Source organism: Histoplasma capsulatum (assembly GCF_000150115.1).
Source record: "Histoplasma capsulatum G186AR genomic scaffold supercont2.2, whole genome shotgun sequence".
Classification (NCBI taxonomy): domain Eukaryota; kingdom Fungi; phylum Ascomycota; class Eurotiomycetes; order Onygenales; family Ajellomycetaceae; genus Histoplasma; species Histoplasma capsulatum.
The window spans coordinates 2,202,167-2,223,149 of NW_025544802.1; the positions used below are offsets into that span (position 1 = coordinate 2,202,167).

Consider the following 20,983-nt stretch of genomic DNA (forward strand, 5'->3'; position numbering starts at 1 on the left):
TACTGTACACAGCCAAAGAAACTTGTGAAACTTCAGTGAAGGCTGTGTGAGCTGTGGTAGGTCTCCAACGCGAAGAAAAATATATAAACTGTAGCACAGCAACTGCTTAGAGATGCCAACAGTGCACAAACAAATACACTGACGATAATGACAACAATGATAATAATTAAAAGTACAGTATTAATCAATTTTCCTGGCAGTGCACGGTTTCATATTAATTAAAACTACTCGATAGTCAATAACAAAATTGACGATGAAATAAGTAAGTGGACTAGTTAACCTGCTAGCTATCGCGAATGCAGACATGATCTTTTTTTCGTTTGTGTGTGTGTTTTTTTTTTTTTTTTTTGAATAAAAAAGTTAGGGGCTGATAAAGCACAAAACACAACCAGGGCTCGACCGACTGTGGCAAAGACAAATGGGAAGGAGAAGTGACAAAGGAGATCAGAAATGCCCAGTGAGTGGGCGTGGTTGGTAAAATTTACATCAATTTTCAGTTCTAGCTGTCTGAGCGAGACATTCAATCAAATAAGAAACAAAGTAGAATCCCCTCATGCATCACTGCTCTATTCTCGATGGCCCATCCGCATCCGCATTGCGCAGCTGGGTCAACACATCCCCAAGCGATCATAACATTTCTACTCCTTTTCTGCTGGGATAGTAATGTCTCGCTGGTCCTCTTTCTCATACTGCGGGGGGAGATCATTTTCCTCGGCGCCGAACAATGGCTTTTTCTCGAGGTCATTGCCGTGCTCAACACGTGCATTGTTACAGCTTGTCGAAGAGCGGCGATATCGGGCCCATAAGGCTGCGATTCCTTGTCCAACGATGACGCCCACAATGCAAGCAAAGAGGCCTGCAAACAGGCCAAGGAGGGCAGGAACGACAAAACCGTGAAGAGCCCGAGCAAACGCATGGGCAAATGAGCCACCCTTGGAACCGTGGTGAGGTTTTCCGGTCTTGGAGGCCATGCCCTTTGTGGGTCTTCGGCCAACGCATCCCTTGATCTTCTTTGCAGCGTTCATAGCTCTGGAGAACGCAGATGATAGAATTGCACGGAGGCGAGAGATAAGGAGCTTCTTCAAGCACTTGGCATTTCTTCGGCACTGGCGCCACGATGCGGTCGGGTTTGCCGGTTCGGTATCCACACCAATTACGAATAGGTCACCATGCGGCAGCTTGATCACACGGAGGCTGACAGCATCCACGGGAGCGGGGAATCCGGCAATGTCGATGACCATGAAGTTGAAGAGAAGTAGTTCAGCACCGCTCCTGTCAGCTGAATACTGTTGCGCGAGGCGTTCGAAAACATAGCCGACTGACAAAGGGAAAGATGTTTTGCCGTCGGAAGGACGGTATAGAATGGTTGCGATGCTAGCAGGAGGGGTGAGCATGGGATACATTTGTTCCCCGTTCAAAAGTAGCCGACCGTCTTCAGTAGTGAAGTTGAGGCTCTGGGGTCAAGGCTTTCATCAGTATATATTTATTCTTCCTTCTTTTTTCTTCTTCATGGCTAGATAAAACAGCAAAAGAAAGAAACATACAAGGAAGCTATCAAACCCATCGTCCCAGACAACTGCCTTCTCACCGGTGACCTGGGGGAATGGGCACTCAACACATCTGGCATTCAATTCAAGCCTATTGGCGTTCCGCTCATTCAGCGCCTGGGGTTGGCCGTTGACCTCACGAATAGCGGGAGGTGCGATCAAAAGCGACGAAGCAGGCAGTGCCAGAACACTGGCGGCTAAAAGGGCGTTAAGGTTCATCCCTAACTGATGCAAGAAAAAATATCTATCATTAAAAAAAAACACCTGTAAGGGGTAAGAAAAGTTTTTGCTAAATGGGATTTCAACCACACGTGTTGTGGTTTGTTGAGGGGAAGGAGAAGATGATGAAGAAGCTGTGATACAGATAAGGCTGAACTGAAACGAGGACAACCTGGCGGAGCTGGAGGGGGAGCAGCCGCGTTAAGAGGCCCTGGGGTTAGGTATCGCTGCTTTTGGAATAGCGCACAACACTAATTTTAGCTCACTTCCTGTGTCAGAAAACATGGCAGAGTGTTTTCTGGGTGACTCGCTATTGGCTGGATCATGCACTGATGCAAGAGCTGTGTTGTCCATGCAACCTCGGTCACCGCAACGACCGCTGATACGCAGGGAAGACCTGCACCAGACATTGACTTGCGGTTGGACGTGGACAAAACTTTGCTGAGAACATTTTGGAAACCGGCACTTTCGCTCTCTCGTGACATGAAGCTTTGAACCCGCTCCATATCCACATTATACCTCTATGTCTATTGATGGGTCGGGAAATACTCAACCAATAACACCAGTAAATAAAAACGCCGGAAGGGCTCACCCACGGTGGCCTGTCCATGTTTCGACAACCGTTTGAGGGATTCATGATTCATCGTTGTATATTACTGAACTTTGTCTATCCGCGAAGGAAATTGCAGATGATTGTTCTTATGATGTCATGCTTTTCACAAGTTACTGCTACATACAAGCGGAGATGACGATGGCCAGCCCTCTCCTTGCACACATTCGAAAATATTCTCCCTGGGTTTTTCCATAGTTCAACATGTTCAAACAGCTCTACACATCTAGTACTTGTACAGTCGCAAATCTCCCGATTCAATGATCTATGGTATCTACTGTGTAAAGAAACGAAGAGTCTCAAAAGTACGGTTATAGTGATTGGAATAACTAGAGAAGACTACTGCGAAGTTCAATACTCTCTATCTCCACAATTGAGTACAGGCCTCCTATCGTCGTGGGACATGTCTGAGCGCCAGCATCCCTTTGAAGCTTGGTGATATATAAAAGTATAGACTTCTATGATAGCTGAAAACCACTATGTGATATGATTTTTTAATACCATTATTAATGCCCTCTTAGCTAGCATTCAACATACCAAAGCCTGTATGTATTCTACAAAAATTTAAGGGAGATTATGTGTTGAATATCTGCGACAATATATGTTTGGCTACTATTCCTATTTAAAAATAGATTCTTGGCGGGGTGGAATGGGGGATTGGTTGGCTCAAACAACAATGACCTCAAAACCACTTCAGCACCATGGAAACTGCAAACAAGAAATCTAGCATAAATGAGGTTAAATGTTACAAACTTATTTACAGGATCAATGATTACTGCACCCCAATCCGAAGGAGGGCGCAGAATGTCTAGATGTAAGGAAAATATACCCTACCGACTGATGGGCAAAGCTGGCTAAATGATACGGAAAAATGTGAAGATGTGTGACGGCGCTTGTCACCTGAAGCACATGATTTGGAGGAGGCAAACTGGAGCCCTTCATCCAGGAAGTACCCGGTCTACCTGCAACCAGAGAATGAGCTCAAATTTTAACTGCTCAAGCCATAGAAATGGGCCCAACGACCTATCTCGAATGGCTACGAGGGAAGCACGGGACACCCCATTGGCATCAAGCCACAATCGCTGGTCCTCCTTGTGTCCCCATAGCATGATCGCCGCCCATGCAAACATGATGAGCGCAAGTCTAATCCCCCGCGCTAAACCGCTTCCTTGGAGGACGGTGACTGGCTCTGTCTGTACCAAAGCATCGGTCATCTCGCAAGCGCCATAATTTCTGTCAGTCTGTGTCGAAGCTTCCAACAGAGCTACTGTGTCTGTCTGGGTCGAGGTTGAGAAATCAATTCCCACCGTCGTCTGTGAAGAAGCTTCCAACATCTTCACCGTATGAACTCTCACATCTGCCTCTGTCTGCGATGAACCTTCTGAAAAGCCCAACTGGGTTGTTTGACTGCCTCTGGAGACCCCAAGTTCGCACATTGTCTGTGTGGAAGCTTCGAACACCTCCGATTCCTGCGCACCATCACCTGCAATTGTCTGTGTGAAAGCCTCCAGCATCTCCACCACCTTTGTCTGAGCCGAGTTGTCCCTGCCAAGTTCAACATATTTCTGTGTCTGCGTCGAAGCCTCCAACACTTCTAGCTCTTCATTTTCCATCAAGCGCAATACCCTCGGCGAGGTCTCTGTCTGAGGACAACCATTCGGACACACGAGAGAGTCTGAGTCCTTTGTTTCCTCGCCCGTTCGGTGCAGAAACGTCTTTGGGATTTTATACGTAACTTCCTTCTCCCCACCAGCCCCAAAGGATATTGGTTCGCCAAATTGGAAAAGAGTTGGCGTGACTGGAGATGACAGCAGGGCAAAAGGGTTTCTCTCCACGCCACTCTGATCTATCAAAGGCTCCCACTCCTCTTCTTTTCCGTCCCCCAGAAACCTTAGCTCTGTATTCAGTGCTGATGGCATGCGCCTGCCTTGCTCCTTCTTGTCGCGTTTTCTCAAGGCTGTAAATTCTCTTTGCAAATCCTTGAAGTTTTGATTGGCAACAGCAAGCTCTGCATTTTTCTCCAGAAGTTCGGCCGCTAAACGAACATTTTCCGTCTGCGTAGGGCCGTTGTGCAACTGGCACAGCAACATATCAAGTTCTGACTCATATTTGCTAATAGTCACGAGAAACCCGTTTTTCTCTCCTGTTAGCTGTACAATATCATTTTGCATTTTGGCCATATCTTCTGTCATCTTGGAAACTGATTCCTTGAGCGCCTTCCTGTCTCTTTCTGCGCTCTTGAGTGATGTTGCGCTGGATTTGAGCTCTTCTTCAAGTCGAGATCTGTCCTGCTCCGCAATTTTGATGAATGACTCTTGACTTTGCATCTGTCGCCGGAATTCGTCCACCATCGTCTTCAACTTGTCGATTTGTCCCTGTTGCTCATTTTTGTCATCTTCCTGGGTCAGAATGCTGGAGTCAAATTCCTCAACTCTTTCTTGTAGCGTCTCGTTTTCCTTGAGGCAATTGTTCACCAATTGGGTCTTTCGGGCAATGATTTGGTTTTGCTTGATCATGATGAGCTTAATACGTTCCAGCTTGGTTGAATCGGGCACATCGTTTCTTCCGAAGATCTCCTCTATTTTCTCAGCTCCAAGTTCGTCGTCAGAAGGTATATCCGCGATACTTATCATTGAATGTTCGTTCACATCACCCTCTGACCCAGGCCTTTGATATATATCCTGGGAGTTGTTCTGGAAGTTTGCAGAATCAGCTTTGGCCTCAGATTGCCTTTTTAGAAGCTTCTCTGCCTTACTAGGCCTCGGCCGGTTTCTTTTGTTAACAGCCTTTGTGAAACTAGGTCCTTGGCCGCTGCCCAGGCCGGTGAATGCTTCTTCGCAACCACTATTTCCTGGGATTTGGCCACGACTCGCAGGATGTCCCTCATTGGGTGTCATGACCTTAGTATCGCTTGCATTTTCGATCTTAATGGGATTAACCTCATCTCCATTGGATGAGGATGGAACAAGACTGCTTTCCCCATCACCTTTTCTCGATTGCTCTGTTGCACCTATCCCTGCTATTCCTATAACAGGCTCAGGCTTCACATTAGTTAATACCTCTGCCACCGCCGTTAGCTTTCTCCCGGACACTGTTTCAGGCAGGGCCGACGGCTTAGTCGGGTGCGATGTGTCTGACTCCGAGCTGCCACAACCTCCTTCATCACCTGGATCCGTAGCAGAAGTCTTCTTCTTCCTTCTACCTCCACGAGTCTTCTTTTTTTTCGTTGGCCCTTCAGATGCAATGCTAGCGTGGGCTATGCCGTCATTCAGATTTCCACCCCTTGATTTGGAACTTGGAGCAGATTGGGTAGTTCGTCCTGTAATCGACTTGCTGGGGGACGGCTGCCTGCTGCTTATTGGTGTACTGTTGCCAGTTGCGGCTCTTTGGCAAGTCTTTGAGAACATACTTGCTATTTCACTTCCGGACCTTGGGTCTTGCTCTCTAGCTTTGCCCTTCACTTTGTCGACATTACTATTTGCAGCTGGACTAGACGGTGACAGTCGTCCATGCTTGCTAGCACTTGCCATTTTATCAGACATCTTTTCTCCTCTGGCTGGCTGTATGGGCTGAGTACTCGTTGTCCTTGCAACCGTAGACGCCCGATCGCTGGCAAGAGGGATTTTTTCTTTAGCCGTTTCATTGCCTTCGTTTTTACCCTTGCCATTTGGATCTGGTTTTGGTGCATCATTCTGCTGCTTTTCTCTTCGGTTCGTGGCGCCTTTATTGACAAATGCGCTCGCAGAAGAGCCATGTTCGCTTGCTATTGACGTACGAACATTCCGATTCTCTTTTCCCGAGTTGGCTTCCTGCTTGGTATTCCTGTTCTTCACAGGTGTATCCTCATTTGGTCTTGGGGGATTAGCTTGCCCCTGGATTGGGTTTCCTGAAGATTCTGATCCTTGTTTGATTTTAGTGTTCTGCCCGACCCTGCTGTTATGGCTGTTCTCGATTTCCTTCTTTCCCGCCATCTCGAATTCACAGCTTAAAATACGAGCGATCCGGAGGGAAAATGGGGTGGCGAGAAGCCGCTCGATTTGTTACATAGGGAGAGGTGAATTTGACCGAAATTTCGAATATGGAGATTTGGTATATTGAAGTAGAAAAAACGACCTTTCGTATCTATTGAGGCAGCTGATTGCAGATGTATGACTTTGCTGGAGACTGAACTATCAACTCAACCAGTTGCTCAGGCGGGTTATGCCTCCGAAATGGTGCATCCAGTACTTCTTTCGAGCGAAATCAAGGACAAAGGGCGTTATTTTTGGGTGATATCGAGCTGTGTTTCCTTTGGTGTGTTTCTTCTTTGACCGCTCATACCAACCACTCCTGAGCTTGTCTGGTAGCAGGTATCGATGCTAAGTATAGGGTCTTGCGAGATTGGCCAGCCAACCACGACAATAACACGAGAAACGAGGTTTCACACAGCGTTTCTTGTCGGAAGAATCGAGGCCCTGGGCACAGCCCAGACGATATAAAATGGCGACAGGTTAAATTTCGCTTAGCAATGAGGGTAAATGGTTGTGTAGTTCAAAGTACAAGGGATCAAGACGAAGAAGCAATGAACAAGAACGGCTTTCTTTGGAGAAACGAGATGGATATAGGAAGCAGGCAAATGAGAAAGAGATGAAAGCAGATCCTCGGAATCTGTGTGTTCGAATAGCATGAATGAAGCTCACTCAAAGGAGGCATGGGCGTGTTCATCCATTCATTCACTTCACTCGCCCGTTCGCAATGTTACTCTCTTCGATTTTCAACAGCGACATCACATCTCATATGATGATTCACTTTCATGGACTGGCAGCCCACTCTTTAGTTTCACTGAGCGCTGAAGCGGCAATCGAGGCTATCATAGGACGAGAACGCAACGCAGCAGCACACGGAAGACAAGGTGGAAATGAGTTCGCGTATTGCCCCTTTTTACTGTGGCCATTTCGTCTTCGCTCTACCATTAGTGTCAGGCATACGTGCTCTTTTCGGCACCTACATAGGTCTTGCTAGCATGATGTCGTCATGTCCTATTGATATTTTATCATAGATTTTGATAGTTTCCAGCGATGCATAGAGATGTATCCCATATATCGTTCTTTCTTCCCAAATCCCTACATTATGAACAATTAATTTGATACATAGCGCACGTCCCATTCGTATCCGTTCGACGTCTTTAATCTCATTGTCATTTCTACATTTTCTTTTTTCACTTCTTTCATTGTCTTTCACTTATCCAGACCTCAATGAATGAGTCCCTCTTTTCACTTCCATTCCTACACACCCCCAGTCCTTAACCCACATTGCATCTCGCTATCGTATCTTTTTCGTTCAAAGGAGCAATGCATAGCAATTAGATTACTTTTGATGATACCTATACATACGCACATACTTATAAACCTATGCATAATCATGACTTGGGGGTATGGTAAAAGTTTAACATTGGACGCTTGCGCGGAAGACTGTATGTATGGTTATCACATCCCGTGTTTACTTCCCACGGTGTGGGGCACAAAGTCAACGGAGTTAGCTATCTCGGCCTTATGCTGGTCTCGTTGTACAGTGGTGTCCAATAAGTCAGCGTACTAGAGGCTCGGCGCCGAGATTCAGCACCCTACCCATCTCAACTAGATATTAAATAAAATCTCAACCAGGTATCCAATATAGAATTATATACATGTTTTATATAGCTAAATCAATAAAGAATACCTATATACATTTTCTTCTCTAATACTTGGTTGATCCACCTCTGGCTTTGATAACTGTGGCTAACCTTCGGGGCATGGAGCTGATTAGATGCTGTATCTCAAGTTGTGTAATAGAATCCCATATCATCTATAATTCTATTCTCATCTCAGCTTCAGAGTGTATTCAATGTTGTATCTTTGATATGCAGAACTTCATTATTGTCTATAGATTCTCTATAGGATTTAAATCAGAACTTTGTACAGGCCATTTCATTTGATCCATCTGCCAATCATCCATCCACTGTTTTAACAGCTTAGAGATATGATATCTAGCTCCATCTTCTGCCCAGAGTGCAATCCCACATTTTTCAAGAATGTGAATATAATGGGGATAGCCATGAAGTAGTATAATCTTGATATACTCCTTAGAATTCATCCGGACATTTGATGGAATAAAAACCAGCTTAGATTTGAAATCCCAGCTTATTGCTCCCCATACACTCACTGAGATACACCCAGATTTGAAGGTAGAGAGTAGATATCTACTCTCATAACCTTTACCAACTGGACAATGAATATAGCAGCTTGATATATCCAATCCAACCTCAAAGTGAGCTTCATCTGAGAAGCTCATATAAGAGAAATCTTCATCAGCTCAATTTCTGTGTTGAATATCAAAAGCTCTTCAAACTTCCTTGTGTATAGGCTTTAAATAGGGCTTCTTTTGTGGTTTAAAGGCATATTGTTCATTCTTTTCAAGATACTGTCTTGCTGTATTTCAGCAAATATAGAAGCCAGATTTTGAGAATGTGAGAAAGCTGGCTAGAGAGTGGAAGGGATTCTTCTCTACAGAGAGAATAAGATGGCATTGATCACAGGCAGAGAGCTTAGGAGATCTCCCAGGACATTTTTTAGGACTTCCTTCATCTATTTGATGAGATTCATGATAAACAATAGAGGATATGGTGGAGCAAGGGAGCTCTAAAATTCGAGCTATATCTAGAAATGAATGTTCCCACTTTCGAAGGTTCAAAATAGTATTAATAATAGCTGGAGAGTGTTCTCTCCACAATGTTTTCGGTTTTGAGGGCATCTTTTGATGTATAGGGGGGATGTTGGATGATGAAGGAATCTTTGAAGAAGAGGGGTAAGAAGAGGGGTTCTCAGCACCGAGCCGCTAGTACGCTGACTTATTGGACACCACTGTACATTGTTCAATAAAGAATACTACATCCTAGAAGGTGCACAATTCTCATCCAACAAAGCTCATCCACCACCAATGAGAACTACCTCTATGTAGAAAACAGTGTAAGGAATGCGAGCGTCTAGGCAGGAATGACCCCCGAACAACATGAATAAATTCCATTGCTCGAGGCCAATACGAATTCTTTGAGTGTAAATGATCAAAGACTGTAAAAATAAATAAGAAAGTGAAGTCTACAAAATGAAGCGGTTGAACAAAATGCGCACAGTCGGAGTCGAACCGACGATCTTCCCGTTACGAGCGGGACGCCGTAACCACTTAGCCATGCGCGCTGATTGTTGGATTTTCCGAGCCGAAATACTAAAAAAGGCTATGTTTGGGTCTTGACCCCGGCTTGCTTGCTAGCGTCGTTACTTTTAAATGGCCGATTTTTGACAAGTCACCAAAGATTTTATTTAGATTTTAGATGTTCGTCCATTATAATGTTATATTGCAGAAAGGAAATTGGAGAACCGTCAAGTCCATGCCATCAGTCAGATATTATCATCTATCTATAGATATTTTGAAATATGCAACTTGTTATGCTGTGTGTGCAAAGAATCACTGCTAAGAGCCTAGATCAATAAATGTTTACCTGGTGCCGGTGAAAAGTAAAAATAAAGAATCATATAGAATATTGAATGGCGTGCAAAACGCAAAGAGATAGGTAAAGGGGGAAAACACTACAGATATCTGATTCAACCCAGCATCCAAGCAATTCAAGCTCCTCCACATCTACTGTACATAAGTAGTAGAGATCAAAGATTCGATTTCGATTTCTTCAACCCTGCTACACCCGTCACCTCTTCCCCGGAAAGGAGAAAATCCGGATATTTAAATCCAGACTTGTTGACTTGATTCTGGAAACGCCAGGCAGAACCGTCCACTGATGGTAACCGAAGAAAACAAGAGAAGGAGGGAATGGTTAGCTTTCGGCAATTTCACAGAGACAAATAAAATTCGGACTCTCGCTGCCATGCTAACGGGGAAGGTTTGGAAGAGTATGTATGTTAATGCGCAGGTGAAATTACGTACCAACAAGATTTGTGCCATTGACATAGTTTCCGGCATCCGAGAAGAGATAGACGGTGGCATCCGCTATTTCCTTCACCGTACCCCATCTTCCTGACGGGATTACGGACATCTGGCCCTTTGCATCGTCCTCGCGAGAAAGACGTTGCATTCCCTGGCGATTTCAAGGGCAGTTGTCAGTGCATAAGGCCGCTAGGATGACCACCAATGTGCACAGATTGGTGGAGAAAGGCTTCGCTAATATAAAAGGCAATTTAAAAAAAAGCGGTCCCGGACAACATACCTCTGTGCCTCCGATTGGCCCGGGGGAGATTATGTTAGAATTGACGCCCCGAGGGCCATATTCAATTGCCACATTGTTAGACAGCGAGTCTACTCCGGCTTTGGCAACTGCGACGTGCGTTTGGAGCGGGGTTCCGGTATAGTGGAGTGTTGCACTGACGAAAATAATTCGTCCTCCTGTACCTGTGGGAGAAGCTGTGTTTGGTGAATAGTGAGCAAAATTAGTTTATTTATATTGGTATGCCATCGTTTGGACAATGACACGCTGTAACTCACGAGTAATTCCATCACATTTGTGTTTTGCTGCGGACTCGACGAGATAGGGAATGGTGGCTTTGAGAGTATTATACGATCCTAAAACATCGATGTCCATGACAGATTTGAAAGCGTTGACAGAAAGCTGTTCTATCGACGCAAGGAAATTCCCAGCAGCACCAGCACTGAAGATTTGTGGAAACATAAGTTAGCATCCATGTTATCATATCTCCGAAAATGGGAGCATACAATGAATTTCCAAACGTAGTTGATCTGTACAATTGTCCCACAGTGCTCACTAATGCAGCAAAGGGGAGACAGAGCCGTGGAGTATAACATACATAACGAAGTCGATTGCACCCAACTCTTTCACACATCGCTCAGCTGCGCTTTTTAGACTATCGAAGCTCCGGACGTCAACCCCTCCCTGGCCAATAACTTTTGCGCCAGGGCGAGTTCTAGCAATGTCCTTCGCCATTTGCTCAGTTTTCTCGACATTCCGTCCGAGAATGAATGCGTTGGCGCCTAGATGAACCATTGCCCGTACTTGAGCGCTACAAATAGTGCCAGCACCGCCGGTACAGAATACGACTTTGCTATCTATTACGATTGGGTGAGAGGGTTAGATTATTGCCTAAACTTCGGAACTTGGAGAAAAGGTATGTCGGACAATGATATTGATAAGAGAGCTCAGAGAAGAAACATACCGAAGATTCCATCCTTCCACACCTCACTGATATATGCAGACTTAGGAAGAGACATCCTTAAAAGGCGCCTCAGACAAAAGCGACACGGCTCTATCCGCGGATTGATATTGGTTCCAACGAAAGTTAGATTTCCGCCTTAATACTTTGCCGCGCATTATACTTGTATTTTCAGTATTCTACCGGCCAACAAGCGGGGGCCCGGAACCTGCGCCTATTTGCTCGTTCTTCTGCGCGCCTCGACCGCCCGCCCCCTGCCCCTTCGGGCCTAGCGTCACAGTGGCTGCTTTGACCAGCTGGGCCGCGGCCGTCCATATCTATAAAACGCCGCTCGCCCACCCTCGACCCGTCGACACACTTTCTCTTCTGCTTCCAACTCTCTGGACACCCCGTTTTTGTTCTGGGCCCCACCGGTGCATGCGCATTGGCACTCGCACTTCCCGCTTTTTTGTGCCCCGAAATGGCCTTGCACATCGGACTTCGCCGGACATGCCGGCCCTGATCCACTCATTGTCGACTGCGGTACCATCCAGTTGGTCAGCAATGGAAGCGCTGAGATGACCTCCTTCTCCTGCTATCACCAGTATGTGCTAGCGAACGCAGGCCGGAGAGCGGCGGATGAGCAGTTCCGTCTGTGAAGATGGAGTCACACGGTATGGCATGTTCGAGGTCATTCTCTTGGCGGCGAGACGAGGAGCGGCATGTGTACGTTTCTGAGGGCGCTTCGTATTGAATTACGGGAGACGAAAGGGGATACATCTCGTGGCAGGAGAATTATGTCCTCTCGCAGGGCTGATATCGCGGGTATAAGGACATAGGCAATTCCACCTAGTCGCATTTCACCTCTCCAGATTTATTCCAACTCCCTCCTTCCTCCTTCCCCCCATTCCCCCATTCCATATTGATTCCGGCCCCGTTTCCCTTACAAATGTCCCCATCACCAATAATTTTCCCCATCCCCAGACTCCAAGTTCTCTCAAGTCACACCTGCACACGCAATGTGCCGAGCGCCAGCTCAGCATTCTCACTCCCCGTTTCGCGACGCCAATTGCCATCCTATACAACAGGACTCTCTCAGGCCCATACAAACTGGACGGCAGCCCACCAAAGTCAATAAAGTTTCAGTTGTCATCGACAATCGTCCAAAAAATAGGGCCAACCCGTCCACCCCGCGACTCGGCCGCGAGAAAGTATCGTGTCCTACTCTCCGTTCCCAATTCTCCACCCCTCCAGTCGAGGAAAGATTACAGTTCTTGTCCTGGCTATTTGAGGGTGCTTTATCTCATTGCATCCATTTGCCTCATGGAAGTGATCAAGTGCCAAAGTCTAGATCCTAGCACGCAAGTACAAATGCCAAATTGGTCAATATGGGACGTGCTCCTTGTTCGAGAAAAGGCTTATCATGGTCCGATGGAGAGGCCGATTTGTTGGTGAAGCTTAGAGAGGAAGAGAACCTTACTTGGTCGGAGGTGACCGAGCGGTTCGGTTCGGAGTTCCCCGGAAGGAGTCCAGGCTCTCTACAGGTATACTGGAATGCAAAGCTTGGGAAACGGCAGTTGTCCTCAATTCAAGACGTATGAAGCCAATAACATAAATTCTCTGACGGCCTGTCGCCGCTAAGTGTGCCCGGCGCTTGAGAAGTGAGGACTCGATTTTCTCCATCTCATATCTTTGCGATATTTACAAAACTCTTGCCTGTATTTAACATCACACAAGGACTCGTCATAAGCACTGCTTGCATACGAGTATAACGGAGAAAGAAGAATAATAATAATCTTGACCGTATCCAATTGGACAGACATGATCTGCATCACGTGAGCTGGTCTCAGATGGAGTCATCGACTCACCACTCGCCACTCACCAGACTTCCCCGGTTGATTTCATAAAGCTCTCCTCTGCAGGTCAGAGAACCAACATTCTCTGTTTCTACTATGACGCTTTACACACTATTTACTCGCGGAATCTCCTATTTTCCCTCATTATTGCCATTATTACCCGCGAAACCCTTGTCATTGGTGTCCCGCTACCCCGGTCTTGATCGGCGGTTTTCTCGACAATACGCGATGTCTACAACTTCACACTCTCATGAAGGGCCTCTATCCCTGAGTACACTACTCAAGGGCGACTCTGGATGAATGTATAGGATTGAAGAAGTCCTCACTGACCGCAGAAAGCCCCTACTATGTGTCTACCGTGCACGGTATGGATCCTTCAAAGAGCATTCAGCGTTTGTGGCATCGGCGCTAAGTGCAGAACGGCGGAAAGCTCTGACAAAGAGAGCTACGTTATCAAGAATATGATCCCAGGCGAGTTCGAGTACCAATTGAACTTACAACAACAGCTATCAGCTTTTCCCAACGTGCGATCCGTTGTCGACACTGTCCCTGACCTCAATTTATTTATATACCCATTCCTTGCCGGAGACTTGCTTCGTTTGAGCCAAACTCCTCTACCTCAAGAGACAAAAATCTACGTACTTCAATGCGCACTTCATGGGTTGGCTGATATGCATGAACGAGGAGTTCTACACAATGGGAAGCCTCCCCCACCCCTTCTTTTCCCAAATGTCGTTCTCATCACAGTACTGACTTCAAACAGATATCAAAGCGAACAATATCCTTGTTGACTATGATGAGAGCATCCAGGGTCAAACGATCATAAATAACGTTCAGATCTCGGATCTTGAGGATGCAGTTCTTGTGCCACCTGGGAAATGGCTGAGAGGCCCTCTCTGCGGTAACGCCATCTGGAGGAGCCCTGAAAGCTGGTGCCGATCTCGCCAGAACCAAGCATCAGATGTGTTTTCTTTTGCAATTGTGGTGCGCTAGTCACTCCGATGCAGCTTTTCCGTCTTACTGAATACTAATAGTGTCTTCAGATGATTTACGTTATGCTTAACAAGATGGTTTTTCGCGTCAGTGACTGCGAGCTTTATGCGTCAGACTCCTGGCGCTATGTTCTCCGGAGGCATATATCTTATTTTGCCGACGAGCAGGGCCTCAATGGTTTGCTGAAGCATATAGGGGAAGATAACCCTTTTTATGGGCAATTAATAGCACTTACCGGCGACTTCAACTCGGGAAATCCTCGAATGCCTTTCGAAGCCTGGGAGTACGTCGATCCAGAGTTCAGGGACCTCGTGGGCAAGATGACGAACCTGGATCCAACCAGAAGAATCACCGCCAGACAAGCACTTGAGCACAGCTGGTTCAGCCAGGCCATCTGAAAAAAATTCCCATGGGGTTTGAGAATTTTACCGACATTAATATTTATGTTCATACTTTCTCTTAAAGCGTTGTGGCAAGACGCAGAGGCTTTTGCTGGGCTGTTGATTCAAGACTTGGAACACAGTGGAATGTATCTCCCATTTGAGTTGGTAATGACCAGGCACAATAAAAGTACTGGCACACCTTATCTTTCACCATAGCTCATCGCAGTGTCTATGTCCTTGACGACTTATTTAGCAGTGGTACGGCCACATGACCATATACTGGCACTACAAACAGTCTTCAAAAGTAAAGAACTTTGATGCCGATATTGTCTATTTAATTATGTCAAACACCATAAGCTGATCACATTTACATGCCCGTCTACGCCAACCCAACACCAAAGTGAAAGAGCCTCTAATCAAGACAAAACTTCAACAGCAAGTAGGCAGTTTTCAGGTATATCCACCCATTCTTGAAGGTGGCTTTGGGCTACACTGGATACCGCCTCCGTGTTAAAGCTTGCCAAACTTGAGGGTGGGCCATCTGTTGAGACACTGTAGATGCACATTTCTCCCACTTTTGTACAGTCTGCCGGGTAAAAGCTTGAGGAAATTTGCCAGTTGTCAACAAGTGGACGACCGCCACATCAAGTGCAGGGAAGGGCTTGACAATATGCCGTTGGTCGTTGAGTACATACGCAATCACATCCAGGGAAAATTGGGTATTATTTCTGCATCTCAGTCAGCGTACATCTTTTTTTTTTTTTTTTTTTTTTTTTTTTTTTTTTTTTCCAATAACAGCACTGACATTTTCGTCGCTGGTTGAACTACACCGCAGGCGAAAGCTGAGACTGAAGAATTGCGCACACCACCATCAGCACTCCCCAAGTCGTTTATGATTGTGGAAGGACTTCTTCATTTTTCTTTTCTCCAGCCCTAACAGCCCACTTGTGTGGCACAGATTGTTAGTTGTGATTTGTTTGAGAGCAGTCGCCGCAGTGCCGCGACTTCTTTTGCATTCAATTTCTCTTTTGTACAACAAAAAGAGAAGAACCCTTGAAACAAGCAGCCTCAAGTACTGCATCTCATCCTCGTTCTGCAGAGTAATTAGATAACTTATGAGCCCAGAAAAGTATGATATATTAGTATGATCTAAATGTAGTGTTGTGAACAGTAATATTGAGTCTGAATCTCTTACACTTTTTTATAGTAATCTGTAATATTTCGGACTCATTAGCAAAATATTATTTGAGAAAATGAATAAAGATGTAGCTCACTTGATTAATTAGAAGCGATTGATATAGTTGCTCTTTCACAAAAGAGTTCATCTTCAATAACAATATTATTGAAGTATAGTGTAAGCCTCAGAGGGTTGACATGGTTTATGATCAAAACCACACTGAAGATTATTCCATTCCGAAAAATTAACTATGTTCAACTTTTTATTAACCACATTCAACTGTATGCCCTGTATAGTGAGTGAATCATCATTGATCGTTAGAATTGTTCAAGAAATGGTTATGGATTCCATTTTGGTCTCGTTCCTAGGGGACAAGCCATAGCTTGGATAGATTTGTTTTTCCAGTGCGATTTGATGTGATCTCTGAGCGAGATGGCCTCCAGTCTTGCGCGAATTGAAACTATGCCGGTTTTCTGATTGGCCAGGCTGATGGTGACTGATCCGGCAAATTGACATCACTTTAACTACCACAGCACCAGATCCAACATCACAGTAGGCAAACACCACTCTCGGTTGACTATTGTTTAATCAGCATTACATTGCTATCTAGGGTTATTTCAACTGCACTTATCGTATCCCTCCATTGGCGGCGGGGTAGCCATTTGTCACTGTTCCCACACGAACATCCGTGACTCCGTTGCGTGGCGAACACAGCGGCTTCAAGCACTACAGCGCATGTCTTTCCTCCCTTCAGATTTAGGCTATCGTATGCGACCACAAACGTCAATCTTGCGCCATGGCTTGTCCCATTACAGTTTCCAAGTTTGTGGGGACCATCTCCCTCGGCCTTTTAACGGTATGTATCATTCATTCGCTACTTTCCCGGAAACAAACACCATGATAGGAGAACAAAAGGCGCCAGGACTATATTGAATATGACAACTAGACTCCACGGGCTGACATATATACGAATCATCAATCGTAGGGCCTTTCATATGCTACCTCTGTGCTTATAATTCCATCCCTCCAATCCCTTCCTAATGCTCCCACCGCTTCACGAACCCTCAAGGACCTGCAACTGCGGACCAGCAAGCATGTTCTTCGACTTACTCACATCACGGCGATTACTCTCTTCACCGCCTTCACTATGTCCTCCCCACGCAGAAGGCACCCTTACCTGATCTGGACGGCACTTACCTCTCTAATCGGTGGACTTGGCCTGGAATGGTGGTACAATCGCGAAAAAGCGACATGGAACTGGCTGTCAGGTGGTTTGGTTGGAATTTGTACTTACCACCCATCCGGCTTTGGTGTCATTTCCTGGGGATCTTCTCATGCTACCACTTGTGCCAGAGAGTCTGTATCAGCGAGGAGCGAGGAGGAAGACTCCAACGGCAACGGAAGTGAGATCGAAATCGTGGGCGAGGAAGAAGCTTCATCCGCTGCTGCTGCAGACGCGGAAATAGCGGCACCGCAATCGGATGACGATTTGAACGTCAATGGCGAGGTTGTCCAGGCTGATATGGAGAAGGAGCGCAGGTTTCAGAAGCTGAGGATGTGGATCCTAGGCCTGGGATTCTCCATGAGTGTTGTTGGGATATGGGGAGACAGTCTCTAAATCAATTCTTATGATGTTATGGCATATTTTGGTCGAGGCAGTGGTAGGTTCTTGACAGTTATCCGCGCTTTCCCCGGTTGATGGTGTCTGCGGATTCATCGGGGATGATGATCGGAGCAGCAATCTGCCGGAATCTGCCGGAATCAGCCGCCCATTTTTGGACGATCGCCAGAGTTCTATTAACCTCTACTGGCTCATCATTGTTTGCCTTTTATTGGAAATTAAAAGGGAATAAGGAATTAAAAGAAAGGAACTGGTGCGTGGGTTTAGGAGCGCAAGTTGCTGGAAATGGTGCTGCGTTTTCTTTTTCATGTTTCAATGATTTTGCTCAGTAGTTATCTTCCCCGCTCATATAATTCGCAATCCCGCCTTCTTGCGTGTACGATCTATCTCCCTTCTTTCAAAGTTCTTAAAGCCAAAGCATGTAATGCCATTCATTCCCTTTCATCCTATTTTAAACTTCAAAAAAATGTAAAATATTATGCGAAAATCCAATTCCACTAAAAACAACTTTGCATTACACCATATTATTCATTTTTCCTTTCATCTTTCAATCAATCGCCTTTCAAGATCTTCGAACCCTAGCCTCCTTCTGATTCGGCCAATATGCTAACGTATTTGACGGCCAGCTCGCTCACTTTGTGCCGCCACACCAACTTCATACTAGAGTTTCCTGCTTCTGCAAACGTCCAAGCAAACGAGGAAAGGCAACTTATGATACTAAATAAGTCCTGCGATTCGCAGTGGGCGAGGTTATGTGCAGAGTTTCGACTTTGCTTAGTGATTGTCACTGTCCTGCATTGCTGGATAACGAACTTATCGCGCTTTATAATATTGTCCGGCTTAAATCCACTTGACCCTCTGTCAAATCGGGGAAGAGGCTGGTTTTCTCTAAAGCCTCTACATGCAAAATAACCCGTAAACTTTATTACCGACAGCGCTACCGTGAATACGACGATGACCCGTTTGGTGGGTACAGAATGGTAGTACTCTTCCTCGATCACTGATCTTCTACTTCGGTCGAGGGTTGAAAATTTCCTGGAATCCACCGATTGAATTCACTCCTCGATTCCGCGTCGTCGAAGCGTCATGGAATGGAATGCAAACGTTTACCAGACATCGGCCTTGGTTCTAACCATACGATCCGCATTGTCGAATTCTCTGACAAAACACGATGGGTCGCCAGACTTCGGATGCCTCCCTTGTTGCACCGCGGAAACTGTCCACACGAGATGACAAGATGGATTAATGGCCTCTGCGTCTTTATTCAGGTCAGCGATCAACAACATAGCAGAAAATATATCTATCCACAATAATGGGGCGTTCCCCTTATGCCACGGTGACTTTGGACATAACACCATCATTTTTGACGACAAGTATCGCTTGCTGGGTGTCATTGATTGGGAAGCAGCCGTTGCTGGACCATGCGAGATAACTGGCGAATTCCCATTGAGTCTTTCCGTGGTTCCTCCTGCGCTTGATGCGCCGTGGAAAACTATAAATGGGCATCCCAAAGGACGCAGAAGATAAACAAAATTTTGCGGATAGAGGGGAATACGTTTCAATTGTGGACTCAAATAGCAAACGAACAAGGCTTGATGAAAGGATATACTTTGTCATCGGCGTTGAAGGACTGCAAACGCCAGTATTTAGCAACTGCAATGAGGCTGTATCAGAACGGAAAACCTGGATGGTATTCAAATGTGGTAGAGTCGTTCACTGGTTAATGAAGTTATGTTCAGGGATATACCACACTTTTGTTCCTCAATTACTTCTGTCGTCAAACACGAACATTGGGGAATGATTACCAAAGCCATGGCTCATTCCTCCTTCTCTAGTAAGCATGGCATTCGTGCTTCCTACCGTCTATTTCCAGTCTCTTCTATTTTGGGTTTAAAGAGCCTGGTGTTTCATAAAAACAGCTAAAGCTAAAGGATTGATACCTCCACTAGTAACTCGAGCAGTACCCAATATTCCAGGATCAGTCTGTCTATTGACGCGAAATTAGTGAAGGAAGAAAAATGACGATAATTTACTGAGATAACTTTGGCATCTTCAACTTTCACATTCATTTTCCAACCCTAGAAGGGGAGAAACCGCACCTCTTCTTTCTTGAACTTACGGACCTGGAACTTCTTTTCCTCATCTTCAATATATTCTTCGGGGATTAAACTGCCGAGAAAGGTTGGACTCTAATCTCCATTCTATATTCTTTTTGGGAAATAGTATGCTGGGATTAACGCTAGAAGTTGGGGTCAAACATGAAAACTTGAGAAGAAAACCCCAATTCAACGTGGAGCATTTTCAAGGGGGCACATCTTCAACGGCTTTATATATGCTGGCCTCAACACCCACACTATGTCGGTTGTGGCGAGTGGCCTTTTGGGGAGGAATCATGAACTTCGAAGCTATAATTGTCCCATAGTTCCTGTTTAAATCTGTGGAATCCGATTTCTTCATGTCATTCCTGTCGGGATCGCCTCTTCGCCTCAAGGCAAGCAAGTTTGCTGTTCGATGATAGACAGTGGATCGACTTCAGTCTGGCTTCCTATCATACATAAAAACTAGGCTGAAGCCATCACCACTCATTGATCAAACGAGAGCGGGATCGTAATCGGCCTGGTGGGTAACATGGCATTGGTAATTGGCTTGTCCTGGTCCTGGACCAATCAATGTGTACGATGTGCTGGGGAAGAGACATACGACGTTATCTGAGAATTGGGCTGCATGAACTCAATTTCCGGCGCATTCAGAACCGTTCATTGATGAAAATGGGGCAGGAAGCCAACGGAAGACACGCACCAAGTCGACTTGCCGCATTGTTCAGTGAAGTACGAAGGAGTTTTGCACATTGCCGTTGGTGTGCTGAATGGAGGGGACTCATGCACGAGAATGTTTCGCATGATCACGGCGATTTAAAAGAGGAAATCGCGTCTATATCTACCACTGCTATCGTTAAAAAAGCCAGATCAATCGCTTTTTCTTGAGCTTTCAAAGAATTATTAGGTATTATTACACATTTGACAGTTCTAGATAGCTCCAATACGTCACAAGAAGTGTGATCATCGCAGATTCTCAATTTCAGAGGCTATCATTCAGTGAGATATATTGCCCTCAGCAATTAACCAGTATTTTTTAGATGCCAGCAACAACTTATCATGCTGTAGCTGCAGAATCCGTATAAATGACTTCCGATCCGGTTCATAGTCCATTCAACTTCGCCAATCTCTATACCGAGTGTAAGAGATAGGGTTGCAAAACGAGGTCAAGCGTGGGAAGGTCTGCAGCAAATGCGGGATGAAGAACTGAAAGCTCGCAGATGTTACTCTGAGGATTCTACGTCGTCCTTGTGTGAATTTGTTTTAGTCGGCCGCTTGGCTTGTTGCGAGTAGCTCATGATGTTCGCTCAC

At 45.6% G+C, this 20,983-nt stretch overlaps 8 protein-coding genes and 1 non-coding gene across 9 annotated transcripts; 2 read left to right on the plus strand and 7 right to left on the minus strand.

Moving 5' to 3' along the window:
• Positions 1-353: 353 nt before the first annotated feature.
• Positions 354-1,923, minus strand: HCBG_01964 (uncharacterized protein; the record flags this gene model as incomplete). Its single annotated transcript, XM_045429013.1, has 2 exons — positions 354-1,454; positions 1,545-1,923. The coding sequence occupies 2 exons, from the start codon at positions 1,764-1,766 to the stop codon at positions 639-641; spliced, it is 1,038 nt and encodes a 345-aa protein (XP_045290799.1).
• Positions 1,924-3,314: 1,391 nt separating this feature from the next.
• Positions 3,315-6,347, minus strand: HCBG_01965 (uncharacterized protein; the record flags this gene model as incomplete). Its single annotated transcript, XM_045429014.1, has 1 exon — positions 3,315-6,347. The coding sequence occupies one exon, from the start codon at positions 6,345-6,347 to the stop codon at positions 3,315-3,317; it is 3,033 nt and encodes a 1,010-aa protein (XP_045290800.1).
• A 1,920-nt stretch (positions 6,348-8,267) lies between these two features.
• On the minus strand, positions 8,268-8,672 carry HCBG_01966 (transposable element Tcb2 transposase; the record flags this gene model as incomplete). Its single annotated transcript, XM_045429015.1, has 2 exons — positions 8,268-8,274; positions 8,557-8,672. 2 exons carry the CDS (start codon positions 8,670-8,672, stop codon positions 8,268-8,270), a joined length of 123 nt encoding a protein of 40 aa, XP_045290801.1.
• Positions 8,673-9,514: 842 nt separating this feature from the next.
• Positions 9,515-9,587, minus strand: HCBG_11013. The gene has a single exon. It is a non-coding gene; the product is annotated as a tRNA-Thr (tRNA).
• Positions 9,588-9,841: 254 nt separating this feature from the next.
• Positions 9,842-11,714, minus strand: HCBG_01967 (oxidoreductase; the record flags this gene model as incomplete). The annotated part of the gene is made up of 6 exons (XM_045429016.1): positions 9,842-10,180; positions 10,330-10,480; positions 10,610-10,803; positions 10,885-11,048; positions 11,205-11,463; positions 11,571-11,714. 6 exons carry the CDS (start codon positions 11,623-11,625, stop codon positions 10,053-10,055), a joined length of 951 nt encoding a protein of 316 aa, XP_045290802.1.
• Positions 11,715-11,884: 170 nt separating this feature from the next.
• On the minus strand, positions 11,885-12,326 carry HCBG_01968 (uncharacterized protein; the record flags this gene model as incomplete). Its single annotated transcript, XM_045429017.1, has 2 exons — positions 11,885-12,084; positions 12,167-12,326. 2 exons carry the CDS (start codon positions 12,324-12,326, stop codon positions 11,885-11,887), a joined length of 360 nt encoding a protein of 119 aa, XP_045290803.1.
• Positions 12,327-13,749: 1,423 nt separating this feature from the next.
• Positions 13,750-14,793, plus strand: HCBG_01969 (uncharacterized protein; the record flags this gene model as incomplete). The annotated part of the gene is made up of 3 exons (XM_045429018.1): positions 13,750-13,999; positions 14,166-14,386; positions 14,437-14,793. The coding sequence occupies 3 exons, from the start codon at positions 13,750-13,752 to the stop codon at positions 14,791-14,793; spliced, it is 828 nt and encodes a 275-aa protein (XP_045290804.1).
• A 1,710-nt stretch (positions 14,794-16,503) lies between these two features.
• HCBG_01970 (uncharacterized protein) lies at positions 16,504-17,573 on the plus strand (the record flags this gene model as incomplete). The annotated part of the gene is made up of 2 exons (XM_045429019.1): positions 16,504-16,811; positions 16,941-17,573. 2 exons carry the CDS (start codon positions 16,752-16,754, stop codon positions 17,571-17,573), a joined length of 693 nt encoding a protein of 230 aa, XP_045290805.1.
• Positions 17,574-18,154: 581 nt separating this feature from the next.
• HCBG_01971 (uncharacterized protein) lies at positions 18,155-19,970 on the minus strand (the record flags this gene model as incomplete). Its single annotated transcript, XM_045429020.1, has 6 exons — positions 18,155-18,611; positions 18,687-18,834; positions 19,164-19,206; positions 19,517-19,563; positions 19,696-19,719; positions 19,925-19,970. 6 exons carry the CDS (start codon positions 19,968-19,970, stop codon positions 18,155-18,157), a joined length of 765 nt encoding a protein of 254 aa, XP_045290806.1.
• Between the last annotated feature and the right edge of the window lie 1,013 nt (positions 19,971-20,983).